A 15,109-nucleotide genomic window follows, 5' to 3' on the forward strand; every position below is an offset into this window, starting at 1 on the left:
GTCCATAAACTGTAAAAAAAAAAAAAAAAAAAAACTGCGCGATCACAGAAATTTGTACATAGATTCCTCATTCGACTGCACATGCACTAATGAGGCATCTATGACCGCTCCAGGTTTTGACCTTCTTCGACGGAAGTACTGATGGATGGGAAGATGAGGTAAAAAAAAAAAAAACGAAATCAAAAACTGTTTGGTTTCTCGCAGAAACCGATCGTTTCGTGTTTTAAGACATCAATGTATCATCACAAGCCGCAGGGTATATGGATTCGTAGGCCTATGTGTTTTTTTTACTTTCATAGTGGCTCTCATATAAAAAAAAAACATTGACATGCATTATAAGGCAACGGTTGGCGTTAAAAATATTAATTGTGTTCTACTGAAGAAACAAAGACACCTACATGTTGGATGCACGGGGGGGGGGGGGCAGATAAACATCAAATTTTCATTTTTGGGTGAACTAACCCTTTAAATATTTGTAAATCTACAATAAAGCAGTCATTTTGTTTATGCGACCTGTGCACTTTCAACAGTCCCAGACCAAAGATGACCAATCAATTCTAAACGGTGTCCTACGTTGTACACAGTGAGGACTTCAAAGACAGCCACTGGCACTTTTGCCACCCACCAAATATGACCTATGATGATTTTCTGACAAAGCTCAATTTTTTTGCGAAATTTGCTTGCCAAATGGCCTCTTTTCCCTAGCAATGGACGCATCTATCTTTTTTTCAGCACATAAAAAACACAATTTTCCAAAGTGCTATTCATCTTACTCTATTTTTTATCACTTGCATGCTGATAACATTTATTCTTCCATAGTTGTGTCAGAAGTCTCTTATGCTCACTAAGGCTTTGTTTACTTAATCAAAATGTTATTACAAATAGCCTACGATTCGGATATATCATCATACAGTATAGCCTACATCATACATGTCATACTCAAGTTTTTTACATTCATATGTGATTTGTAATGATATTAAAGGATTGCCAAAATCGCAGTCTGTATAAAGTGCTCGAGCAATGGTTACTTTAGCATTTGTATGTTATAATCCACTACCCTCACAGCACTTTAGCCAATGAATTATCTAAATTAGATATTTAATTGGAAAAATATATTAGGCCAATAACATAACTACAACAAGAAGAGGAATAAATACTGTTTTTTAATATTCTTTTTATTTTTTACTTCTTAAAAGTCAATTATACAAGAGTTTTGTTCCACATGTTGTTGTTGTTGATGATGATGATGATGGTAATGATGATGATTTTGAAGCAACCACACCGTCCACGCTTTAATACGAGGTCATCACCTGAAAAAAGAGTCCAGTTTAAATATCTAATATGTCTTACATTTATGTCAACAATAGGATATGTGAAAAAAGATGGTTTGTGCTCAGAAAAAGACCAACAGTTTTGTAAAGTGTGCTCACCTTATTGATCCAAGAAATGTAGCCAGACACACGGGTAAACACAGAGGGCTTCTTGGGGTAGTTGCAGCCCAAGCTAGAGCCAAAACTAACAATACCATGAACATCCCAGGTGCCGTCATTTCTCTGGCAGTTCAGAGGGCCACCAGAATCACCCTGCATCAGTGAATAACAAAAGATTACATCAATAGGGTACATTTTTACCAGACTGGTGATTAATAATGAAATATCAAAAATATAAACACTCCTTAGGGATAATGACTATAAACAAGACTATAAATAAAAAGTGTCAAACCCACATTGCAACTGGACACGACTCCATCTCCACCAGCGCACACCATGAGGTTGGTCACAAGGTTGCCCCACCAGTCAGACCTAGTGCAGGTAGCTTGGTCCACAACAGGGAGCATAGCCTGCTGCATGGTGTCAGCAATGGGGCCATTGGCTGAAAAGAGAGAGGAAGCAAAAAGGTTTTTCGGGGGGGCTTGAAAATTAATAAAAATATTTGCAGGGGAAAGGCACATACTCCAGAGGCGTCCCCAGCCCGTGACGTAACAGGAGAAGTTGTGAGGCAGGATGCTGCCAGAATCAGGCAGGCAAGCAGGTGAGATCTTGTCGGAGAAGGTCACTGGAGTCGACAGCTTGATCAGGGCAATGTCGTTGCTGTGAAACACACATACGCATCAAAAACACACTCTTAGATCAGACGCCTGTTCCCTACTCTATCGGTCATAAGTTTAGAATAATTACGATTTTTCAGTGTTAGTTGAAAGACTATGCTTGTGCTCACCAAGGCTTTTTTTTAAAAATCAAAAATACAGTTAAAACAGTAATATTGTGAAATATTATTAAAAATTTCAGCATCATCACTCCAGTCTTCAGTGTCACATAATCTTTCAGAAATCATTATAATATGCTGATTTGGTGCTCAATAAACATTTCTTATTATTATCAATGTTGAAAATGTTTTTCTGCTTAATTTATTTGTTGAAACTGATACTCTACTATTCAAAGTTAATACTTTAATATTCATAATAATTAATACTTTTATTCAGCAAGGACACATTAAATGTATCAAAAGCGACAGTAAAACATTTATGATGTTGCAAAAGATTTTTTAATAAATGCTGTTCTTTTGAAGAATCCTGAAAAACGTATCATGATTTAAAAAAAAAAAAGTTTTTAACATTTATAATAATAAGAACCATTATTAAGAAATTAGTTCCAAATCAACATATTAGAATGAATTCTATAAAATAGAAAACTTTATTTTAAACTGTAATAATATTTTACAATATGACATGTTACATTATTGTTAATCAAATAAAGGCAGCTTTTGTGAGCATAAGAGACTTCATAAAAAAAAAAACATATTTATTCCAAGCTTTTTACCTGTAGAGTACATTAAAATGAGATGAGGAACAAACCGGATATTGTAGGAGTCCCAGTTCTCATGCACGATAATCCTGGCAGGAGAGATGGCGAGAGAGCCGGACTCACTGTTGATTGCCAGGTTGTGCTTGCCCAGGTAGACTCTGTAAGTTCGGCTGCTGCTTGGCAAAATATTAGGACATAGTTTTAGTCCATCTCACAATAAAAAAGATAAAACGTTTAATGGCAACGAGAGCAGTGCAGATGTGACAGAAGGAGCAGTGTACCCAATGCAGTGAGCAGCGGTCAAGACCCACTCCTTAGAGATCAGGGTGCCACCACAGGTGTGATAAAAGCTGGAGCCACTCTGGTACTGGAGAGACACCTGAAATATTGAGGTAAAGAAGGTTGAACTGGATTCCTTTTCAGTGCATTTACTTATACAATTAAAATTATTTCAAAACTAGCATTGCTGTGTTTGTAATTAGTATTTGATGGCAGAGAAATTTAGGATGAACTAGCATTCACAATACCTGCCATGGCCAGCTGTTTGGTTTAACATCAGTTCCACCCACCACCCTTGAGTCGAGAGGTTTATGGGTGGGCTGCCCACATCCGTAGGCTGTTTCAAGACAACACACAATGATAAATTACATGTCTGCTCAGGTTCTTTGGCTGCAATGCATGTGAATGTGAAACGTGAAAGATATTCCTGCACTCCGATGCTTAGGAACCAAAGAGAATTCCTGAACCAAATTATCATCTTACCGCCAGCAATGAACAGAGCCAAGATCACAAGTTTCATGATGCCTGATTGCAGTGGATACAAGTGTACACCCATCTCTTATATACAGTAACCAGGGTTGCCAAGTAGCCTATAATTCCACAGTTCCCAAGCCCATCGGATTAAAAGTTTATTTGACTTGATAAATGTATTAAGATATTTGACTAATTTGACATTCTACAATGATAGTACATGTATGGGAGTGGCATAATTTTGAGTTTTGATAATTGGGATAGGATCACAGGCTATTAGACTAGTTTTATCATGTAGACCTGGCAACCCTGAAAGCAACTAACCTGGACAGAACTACAGGCCAAATACTAATCCTTTAGCAACGCACCGATAGCATTTCCAGTATCATTTAGCCTTGTAGATAAACATCCCAGAATATCATTTATCGTACAGGTTTTATGAATGTGGCCTGTGAAATGCACAGATGACATGCTGATGTGAACAGTAATCCCTTGCCAAAGCCAGATGGCCTTTTGTGCTTCATAGACACTGCATATTTCATGTTTTTTGGTGTTTTTGGATTTAACTATTAATACATCCGAGACAAAAATGTGAAGTGTCGTCTTTTACATTGAGTCTTGATCTGAAGACAGTATGCAAGTGATTCAAATTAAGGGAAGATGACAACAACAACAAAAAACTATAAAAAGATGATTCTGCATGGCAAACTAAATTTGAGAACAAACCTTGAACATGTAAATCAACAGCAAATTTATTTGGAACTGATTAGATTATACCCTGTGAAATATTAAGTTATACTAAGATTTAAAAAAATATTAAGAACCAGAAAAAAATGAATTCTGACATTTTTTTTCTCTAAAGCAATCATTCATTCCAAAAGATGAATTGAGAGATAAAAACATGAATTTTGCGCTCTTGGCTTTTCTGGGTGTTGGAGGTAAGAAATCTTAAATCTGGGTCAATGACAAATTAAGAGTGTTCATAATAAAGAAAATGAAAAATCTGTATAAAGGAGATAAAACATTTCTTAGAAATGTACTAAGAAAGTGATGCAACTATCAGGTAAAGGGTCGTAACATATTCCTACACCTACATTTGAATTATAATTTTAAAAAGTTTTAAAGATTTTTTAAGTTTTTACAAATATAATGAACTATTATTTTTTTTTTCTTTACAATATCAGGACAGTTGCATCACCCTTCTATTTTATGACTTTTACACCCCCCTTCCCCAGCAAAAATAAATAAATAAATAATAGATAGTGAGATCAGATTTCCAGATATCAGACCACCATCATATATTAAACTTGCCCGATCATTAATAGAATAATATTGATTATTATTACAATAGGAAGTAAGTGAATTAAAAAGGTTGAATGATCAAAACTTAGAGATGAGCAAAATGCCTGCAGAATGCCACATCTGTCCCCTGTAGACCAGCCTTTTATGTGGGATGTCTCAACTTTCAACACTGCACAGTTACACTTTGATAGATTTTAGGGTGTGCAATATATTGACAAAACGATCTCTGATTTTAGCGATAATGATAATCAAATAATTGTTATTGGTACCTTGGCAAGTTTAGGCCTATTGTGGTCAGCTGCCTGACAGCTACATTTTTTATATTTTTCATATTCTGTATGGTGGTCAGTTCACAGCAGTGACAGAAAATCATTATGATATTCTTCCACTTGACAATATGGCCAAAGTGACTTTAGCTCTGAATTTAACCAGGGATGTAGAAATCATTTCACAAGTGAGGGGGTGCAGTTACCGAATTATTATAAAAAATGGGTAATTAAAATTGTAATCCTTTGATTAGTAAAATCAAAACGAGAGAACTAACAAATTAGTTTAATGTAGCCACGACCGATAAGTTATGGGAACAAATTTTAAATCATTAGCCACAATTTAACTAAAATGAGCGAGCTAAGTAGTAAATTGTTGTCAATAATTGTGGTCAAGATTTACTAAAAGGAGAGAACAAATTCTTAATTCGCTGTTAATGCAATCTGATCAACCAATCACAAGACAGCATCTCAATTCATTAAGGCATCAGGTGCGTCTCAATCAGCTCCCTAGTTCAACAGTCAGGGCACTGATCAGGGAGTCAGCCACATTCATATACATCATGATTCATAAACTACGGAGCTGATTGAGATGCACGCATGCTGAGCATCAGAATGGGTAAGAAAAGTGATTCAAGTGACTTTGAACATGGCATGGTTTCTGGTGGCAGACTGGTATTTCAGAAACAGCTGATCTACTGGTATTTTCATGCACAACAATCTCTAGGGTTTACAGAGAATGGTCCCAAAAAGAGAAAATACCCAGTGAGCAGATATTCTGTGAGTGAAAATGCTTTGTTGATGCCAGAGGTGAGATAAGATTGCCCAGACTGGTTTGAGATGATAGAAAGGCAACAGAAACTCAAATTACCACTCGCTATAACCAAGGTCTGCAGAAGAGCATCTCGAAAACGTATAACACGGCAAACCTTGAAGCAGAGTGGCATACCAGGTGCCACTCCTGTCAGATAAGAAAAGGAAACTGAGGCTACAATTCGCTATAGGGTCAGAATCTAGCGTAAACAACATAAAAACATGGATCCATCCTGCTTTGTATCAACGGTTCAGGCTGGTGCTGGTGGTGTAATGGTGTGGGGAATATATTCTTGGCACACAGATATTATATTCTTCTTCGGTCTCCTTAATACCAATTAAGCATTGTTTGAATGTCACAGCCCTGAATATTGTTGCTGATGTCCATCTCTTTATTACCCAAACTTCTAATGGCTACTTTCTGCTTCCTGCTTCGCTACTGTTCGGACGCTCTTGCTTACTGCTCCGCGCTTTGCTCTATCGCTTCTATATTTTATCTCATAACTTCAACTTCAGCAAATCAACACAGCGCTCAAACAACAAAGCTTAACTTTTTTGATAAAACTTGAAACTCTGGAGACTGGATTACTACAAAAAAGCGAACACTTCATCTGACCAGCCTCTCCCTTCCATCAGCTTACATTCCGGAAGGGAAAACACAGCTGCCTACTATCAAAAGGATAAGAAAATGCCTCTTTTAGTTCAAGAATCTACTTGCTGCACAAACTGCCACAGACTTTCACAACGGATTGCAGTTCTTGAAACAAAGTTATTTGCGCAACTACCAAACCGGACGAATCACACAGCAGAGCTTCATCACGAACGTCCTCTGCACACAGCTGGTGAGTCCCGTAAATTTAGTGCTACTCAACAGATAGAGAAACAAGTAACTGATCAACACATTAATCGATGGCACAAACAGGGGGCAAGACCCAAACGCACTCGAGACATCAGATTGTCACGAGCTTCATATATTGCTGCAGTAGCATGCTCTACCCCAGACACAAGGATTGCAAACACTAGTTTCCGACCACCATCGATACATCTCGAAAACAGATTTGAAGTATTAATGAATGAGGGTGATGAATCCCCAAACGTGATGAATGTGATCGAACACGGATTGCATCAGCCCACAGCTAATACTAATGCTAACAGGCGCTCAAGGTCGAGCAGACAGCGGCCCTCAGCTCAGAGCGCAGCCGAGCCAAGGACTCTGATAGTGGGTGACTCTACAGTCAGAAACATTAGCAGCAGAGATACAACTACATGCTGCCTTCCACAAGCAACCATTTCTGATGTAAACAGGGAAATTCAGAACATCCTGATAAAACATAAGACCGCAAATCGACTTATCATTCATGTAGGAAAGAACAATATTCAGAGAGAGCAGTCAGAACTCATTAAAAGGGATTTCAATGAACTTTTTGAAACACTTAGCAAACTGAAAGTTCAGCCGTTCATCAGTGGACCACTGCCAGCAAGAGGAACAAATAGATTCTCACGGTTGCTTGGGCTTAATACATGGCTGCAAAAAACCTGCATGATGAAGGGAGTGAATTTCATCGACAACTTTAATCTCTTCTGGAGCCAGAGACAATTGTTTACATCAAATGGCCACCACCCAAACAAACTTGGTGCAAGAGTGTTAAAGGACAATATTTATTTTTCCCTTCATCATCCTTCAGCTGTGTGTTCTAACCCACTCAACCTGATACAGAGTATGGACGACCACAGGACTTCTTTTCAGCAGCTGAATGGACATGTGGCTGACACATCCCACAAGGACAATGATAAGACCACGCCCCCACAACAACAATTGCTCACGGACACACTCCGAGCTGAGCCCTGCCCACAGAGCTCACCACAGACTGACTGTGAAGGATTAGATCTGCTCCAAGATTCAGCACCCAAGGATGATTTTCTGGAAAATGGACAGGGAAGCCAGGACAACATATTTCAACTTCCGATAACACCAGAGAAACAGCCCCTCTCACCGGACATGTCATTCCTCTCTCCAGCATCCCCGCATCTGAGCTTCTCAGAGAAAATGGAGGACTTGGTTCATGCTGGAATCAGACTATCACACTCGATCGCTATGAGCCCCCAAATATCGACCAAAAATCGTGGAGCCCCACAAACACCAAAGCCTGTGGGCCCAGCTCGTCCTCGCCCTCCTCCTGTGAGATTTCTTCGGTCACAACGTCAGGGCCCACACCCGCCTCCATCTGTTGTAGGTGAACCAAAAACAACTGATTCCAGCTCTCAGTGATGTGTTTTGGGTCCCCGCTATGATAACAGTAACTTTATCAAATGTTTACAAAACAAGGGGGAACCCAGTGTGCCTGCCTCTTTCTCTATCTCTGTTCTGTTACGTGAAAGAAAGTCTAAGGCCTTGTCAGGCCGTTTAATAAACCAATATAATCTGCTGCCTGTTACCTGCCAAAATAGGATTAATGTGGAGAAAAAAATTATTACTGTTAAGTTAGCGCTTTTAAACATCCGTTCACTTAAGAACAAATCATTTCTAGTCAATGACTTAATAACCACTAACAACCTAGATTTTCTGCTTCTAAATGAAACGTGGCTAGAAGAAAACTGTAGTGCAACAGTCCTCAATGAAGCAGCCCCTCCTAACTTTACTTTTATGAGTGTTTGCAGATCTGTTAGGAGAGGTGGGGGTGTTGCTGCTCTTTTTAAAGATTTCTATCAATGTAAGCAAGTATCATTTGGTGACTATTTGTCTCTAGAATATCTGGGTATTGTGTTAAAAGGTTCTCCACGCATCCTGCTTATCATTATTTATAGGCCTCCAAAATACTCTGCAGGCTTCACTGAGGACTTTACAGAACTGTTATCAATAATTTCCTCAGAGTTTGACTGTTTTGCTATTGCTGGGGATTTTAACATTCACATAGACAATATTGAATCCAGTACAACAAAAGAGCTTATGACTGTTCTTAACACTTTTGATTTGACACAGCATGTAAATGGACCCACACACAATCGTGGACACACTCTAGATTTACTTATCAGTAAGGGTCTAAACATTTCATCAATTGTTATTAAGGATGTGGCACTGTCTGATCATTTCTGTATTTTCTTTGATATATCAATCTCTCCTGCCATTGAAGCTAGATCTGTCTCTGTCAAAAAGAGATGCTTAAATGAGAACACTAATGTGCTGTTTATGAAGGCTTTATCTCTAACACCAAGCATATCTGCAGACTCTGTTGATTTTCTCCTTGACTCCTTTAACTCAAAAGTTAAGAGTGTAATTGATGATATTGCTCCTCTAAAAGTCAGGAAAAAGAGTACCAAACAAAAAGCACCTTGGAGAAACTCAACAGCAGTTCAAATAATGAAAAGACAATGCAGAAAATCTGAACGCATGTGGCGGAAGACAAAACTTGTAGTCCATTATAACATCTATAAAGACACCCTTCATGCTTTCAATGTTGAACTAGGCAAAGCTAGACAGACCTTCTTCTCAAATATTATAAACAGAAACATAAACAACACGCGCACTCTTTTTGCTACTGTCGAGAGACTAACAAACCCCCCGAGTCAGACTCCTAGTGAAATGCTCTCAGACAGTAAGTGCAGTGAGTTTGCTTCCTACTTCTCAGAGAAAATCAATAATATCAGAAAGGCGATCAGCACATCCTCTAGTTGCTCTGGGGTCAGTCAGATCATACCAAACCCTCGGAAAATTACCATGTCAGATTTCGACGCTATTGACTGCAAAATTTTAGAAGACACAGTACAGCATCTTAAAACATCAACCTGTGCCCTAGACACACTCCCCACTTCTTTCTTCAAAAGTGTGTTTAACTGTTTAGAAGCAGATCTCCTAGAAGTGGTAAACTCCTCACTTCTCTATGAGACTTTTCCAACCGCCCTTAAAACTGCAATAGTTAAGCCTCTTCTGAAAAAGAGAAATCTGGATAACTCCATATTGAGCAACTACAGACCAATCTCAAATCTCCCCTTCATAGGCAAAATCATTGAAAAAGTTGTTTTCAATCAGTTGAACAAATTCTTACGCTCAAATGGATACTTTGACAATTTTCAATCTGGTTTCCGTCCACATCACAGTACAGAGACAGCGCTCATAAAGATTATAAATGATATTCGCTTAAACACTGATACAGGCAAAACATCAATTCTGGTACAACTGGATCTCAGTGCTGCATTCGACACTGTTGACCACAACATACTTCTAGACAGGCTGGAAAACTGGGTTGGGCTTTCTGGAATGGTCCTCAAATGGTTCAGATCATACTTAGAAGGGAGAGGTTATTATGTGAGTATAGGAGACCATAAGTCTGAGTGGACATCCATGACATGCGGAGTCCCACAAGGGTCCATTCTTGCACCACTCCTGTTTAACCTGTATATGCTGCCACTGAGCCAAATAATGAAAAAGAACAATATTGCTTACCACAGCTATGCTGACGACACCCAGCTCTACTTAGCACTATCACCTAATGACTACAGCCCCATTGACTCCCTGTGCAAATGCATTGATGAAGTTAACAACTGGATGTGCCAAAACTATCTTCAGTTAAACAAAGACAAAACCGAAATCACTACATTTGGAAACAAAGATGAAATTCTCAAGGTGAACGCATATCTTGAGGCTAAAGGCCTGATAACAAAAAATCAAGTCAGGAATCTTGGAGTGATTTTACAGTCCGACCTGAGTTTCAGTAGTCATGTCAAAGCAATAACTAAATCAGCATACTATCATCTGAAAAATATTGCAAGGATTAGATGTTTTGTCTCCAGGCAAGACTTAGAGAAACTCGTTCATGCTTTCATCACCAGTAGGGTGGACTATTGTAACGGCCTTCTCACTGGCCTTCCTAAAAAGACCATTAGACAGCTGCAGCTCATACAGAACGCTGCTGCCAGGATAGTGAGCAGAACCAGAAAATATGACCATATCACACCAGTCCTCAGGTCTTTACACTGGCTTCCAGTTACATTTAGGATCGACTTTAAAGTACTATTACTTGTTTATAAATCACTCAATGAGCTAGGACCCCAATACATCGCAGATATGCTGATTAAATATAAACCCAACAGATCACTCAGATCAGCAGGATCAAGTCAGTTAGAAATACCAAGAGTTCACTCAAAGCAAGGAGAGTCTGCTTTTAGCTATTATGCCAGCCGTAGTTGGAACCAGCTTCCTGAACAGATCAGATTTGCTCCAACAGTAGCCACATTCAAATCCAGACTCAAAACACATCTGTTCAGCTGTGCGTTTACTGAATGAGCTCCGAGCACTGTATGTCCGACTGATTGCACCCTATCTTATCTCTTTATTCTTTTTATAATTGTTTTAGTTTACCTTTGTTCTTATCTTTGGTTATTGTTTATTTTATATGTTCTTTTGAGTTGAATATGACGAGTGAAAACTGGGTTTGATGGAAATAGTAAGTTTGACAATAAGGTTTGAGTATGTGTAAATCTGTGGAGGGTATGATGAGTGAGTAAGGGTTTTAACAAGAAGGTTTCTGAGTAAAAATCAGGGAATAGTGATTAAAATGGATGTTATGAACGTGTTTGAGAAAGAAATGAATGAGAGGTGTTCTAATTAAGATGGTACATGTATGTAGGCAGTAAACTGAAGAATGTTTATTTTTATATCAGACCATTATTGTGGATCTGACCATTTTATTTTATTTTATCTTATTTTATTTTTATTTTTTATTATTTTTTTTTTTATTATTAATATTTTATTTTATTTTATTATTATTTTTTTTAAATTACTATATCTTTACGACTGTTTTAACTATGCTTGTTTTTAATTCTTTATTCGTCCTTATGGTATTCTTTTTTTTTCTCATGCATTTGTTACCACTGTTTTAATTAATTTCTATGTAAAGCACTTTGAATTGCCATTGGGTATGAAATGTGCTATACAAATAAACTTGCCTTGCCTTGCCTTGCCTACTTCCAGCAGTATAACATTCCATGTCACAGAGTGCAAATCATCTCAAACTGGTTTCATGAACATGACAGTGAGTTAGTCAATATCTCTATACTCAAATGGCCTCCAGAGTCACCAGATCTCAAGCCAATAGAGCCCCTTTGGGATGTGGTGAAACAAGAGATTCACATCATGGATGTGCAACCAACAAATTTGCAGCAAATGTGTGATACAATCATGTCGACCAAAATCCATGAGGTATTTTTTACAGCACCTTGTTAAATCTATGCTACAAATAATTAAGGCAGTTTTGAAGGCAAAAGGTCCCAGTTAGTACTAACAAGGTGTCCCTGGTGAGTGTATATTTGTTTGTCATTGTCATATGCTGGGCTCCGTAAGAAATATTCATTAAACAACAAGATACTGGCAGTAACAAAAAAGCAAAGAAACACTCACGGTTGGGTGGATAACTGTAACTGTAAACTGGAAAAGTGAAGTGCGTTGCTCTGGGTCACTTTAGCTGTGGCTCTCACACATCCAGTTGAAAAGCGTGAAGGCCACAACATGACGGCAACACTGACCAGTCCACATTTGCATTTTTTTATTGCTGAAAACAATTATAATAAGACAATACAAAACAAAAAGGAAATAACAGAGCAGAACTACACAAAAATAAAAATGAATCACATGAAAACATATATCAGGGGCCTTCTTCCACTTTTCACTTTTGTAAGTAAACAAAGACTTTGTTAAAACAACAATTTCCCTACAGAAACATTATTCAATAAAAAAAACATAAGCATAGATTTGCGGTTGTGCCTTCAAGCTTGATCTTCGACCGCTGAATTAAACATCTGCATTTACACACAATTATACAATCAGGTTTTATTTTCATAAAATAACCTTCCCACAATGCTGCAGGGAGGTTTTTTAAAGAGTGTAAATAAATTTTCCTCCTGAAAAGTGCAGGGGATCAGTATAAGCTTTATTGAAAGTGAGCTTTTTTGTTCAACCCCAGTGTTTTGAACACTTGTGCAGTGAATGTACTTAATTATCCTCATGGTTGTATTAGTAATGTAACATCACCTTGATCAAACTGGAGAGTCCTGTCACCCCAAGTAACACTATCACACTTGCTACATTGACCCACCCTTTTGCAAGTTCCTCCACACCAGACTCGCTCATCCATTGTCTTTATTGACCTTTCTTTGTGCACTGGTGCACGTTCATATTGTCCAAAATGTCTTGTTATGCTGAAGCATTAACAGCTCCCTTTACTGGAAATAATGGGCCAATCCCAACCCCTGAAAAACAACTTCATACCAAACTTTACACTTATAATAATAATTAATTACATTTATATAGCACTTTTTCTGGGTCCTTAAAGCACTTGACATGGAAGAGGGGAATCTTCTCATTCACCACTTGGCACAATGCAGATAGTCAAGCACCATTCTCCTGGCAACCACCAAACCCAGACCTGTCCAATCAGATTGACAAACAGAGAAGCATGATTTGTCATCACTGCATCCGACGCTTTGCCTTCCGCTTGGTGATGTAAGGCTTGGATGCAGCTGCTCAGCCATTCCATTAAGCTCTTTATGCACTGTTCCTGAGCTAATCTGAAGGCCACACAAAGTTTGGAAGTCTGTAGATATTGACTCTGCAATTGAAATGTTCAATCTGACAATTGAAATTTGGCGACTTCTGCGCACTGTGCGCCTCAGCATGTGCTGACCCCACTCTGTGATTTTACGTGGCCTACCACTTTGTGGCTAAGTTGCTTTTGTTCCTAATTGCTCCCCCTTTGTTATAACACCACTAACTGTTGACTGTGGAATATTTTGTAGTGAGTAAATTTCACGTTTTGAATTCTGAGTATTATATTTCAGGTTCCTCAAGACAATTTTGTGTCAAGTTACGTTATTTTAGAAATGTAGCTATTAAAGGAAATACTGCTAAATAAATTGAAGGTGCACTTAGCAATTGTATTATAACTATCAAAATATAAACACATTTCAAGGACAATGACATAGACTACATATTATAAATAACAAGTGTGTATTAAACCCACATTCCATCTTCAAACTCAATCTTCACTGGCACACAGCAGGCTGCCCCACCAATCTGACCTAGTGCAGACAGCATGTCCACTCCTGCAGGATATCACTATCAGCAATGGGACTTGGGGAGGGAGAGACAAAAAGAGTGGTTTTGTTTAAAAAAAATAAGACACACTTTGTTCACGAAATGCACATAAATTATTTAAAACAACCAACAACTTTGGGTACATTTACATGACAATGAAGTGCCAAAAACGCAAACGTTGTTGAAAAGATCCCCGAAATTACTGAAAATGTTGTTTTATTCATGTCAGGCCAGTAGTCGGTGTTTACATACAAAACTTGCACTTTGAAAAGTTTGTTTTTAGGCTTTCAAAACACTGTTGTTGTATAAATGAATGGCCAAAATACAAAAACAAAACAAAAAAGTTTTTCAAGTTGAAAATGTTGTCATGTAAATGGACACTTTGATACAACCTATGTTTCTCTAACATTACGTATTTACTTCTCATACTAATGTTCTGTTTAATTGGACATCAGATATCTCAAAATAAAATCTATAGAAAATTATTTAATAAAGACATTGATAATAAATCATTTGTAGAGCAAGAGGAAATGCATGCAAATATCAGATTCAGATGTAATCCCTCCTCTGTTCGAACCACCCACTCCAAGCAGAACTCGAACCCGGGTCCGCCGGCATGAGTCAAACGCTCTAACAAGGAGGCTAAAGGCTGCATCCTCCAGTGTCAGTCGCTAGAGCGTTTCGTGAGATCAAAGGAGTAAGGTTTACTCACACAGCAACTACTAGCTAGCCTCCGTTACACTCACCCCCCTTAACCTCACTCACATCCGGGTCACGGCACCAATGAAACCCCTCCTCTGTTCGAACCACCCACTCCAAGCGGGACTCGAGCCCGGGTCCGCCAGCATGAGAGTCAAACGCTCTAATAAGGAGGCTAAAGGCTGCATCCTCCAGTGTCAGTTGCTAGAGCGTTTCGTGAGATCAAAGGAGTAAGGTTTACTCACACAGCAACTACTAGCTAGCCTCCGTTACACTCACCCCCCTAAACCTCACTCACATCCGGGTCACGGCACCAATGAAACCCCTCCTCTGTTCGAACCACCCACTCAAAGCGGGACTCGAGCCCGGGTCCGCCAGCATGAGAGTCA

General features: G+C 38.6%; 1 protein-coding gene across 1 annotated transcript; it reads right to left on the reverse strand.

The window, feature by feature from the left end:
- Positions 1 to 1,157: 1,157 nt before the first annotated feature.
- On the reverse strand, positions 1,158 to 3,612 carry ela2 (elastase 2). The gene is made up of 8 exons (XM_067413917.1): positions 3,567 to 3,612; positions 3,332 to 3,420; positions 3,086 to 3,183; positions 2,855 to 2,977; positions 1,954 to 2,090; positions 1,727 to 1,872; positions 1,431 to 1,583; positions 1,158 to 1,310 (listed from the first exon to the last, which is right to left on the reverse strand). Exons 1-8 carry the CDS (start codon positions 3,601 to 3,603, stop codon positions 1,293 to 1,295), a joined length of 801 nt encoding a protein of 266 aa, XP_067270018.1. The 5' UTR covers positions 3,604 to 3,612; the 3' UTR covers positions 1,158 to 1,292.
- Between the last annotated feature and the right edge of the window lie 11,497 nt (positions 3,613 to 15,109).

Source organism: Pseudorasbora parva, chromosome 13 (genome assembly GCF_024679245.1).
Source record: "Pseudorasbora parva isolate DD20220531a chromosome 13, ASM2467924v1, whole genome shotgun sequence".
In the NCBI taxonomy this organism is placed as follows: domain Eukaryota; kingdom Metazoa; phylum Chordata; class Actinopteri; order Cypriniformes; family Gobionidae; genus Pseudorasbora; species Pseudorasbora parva.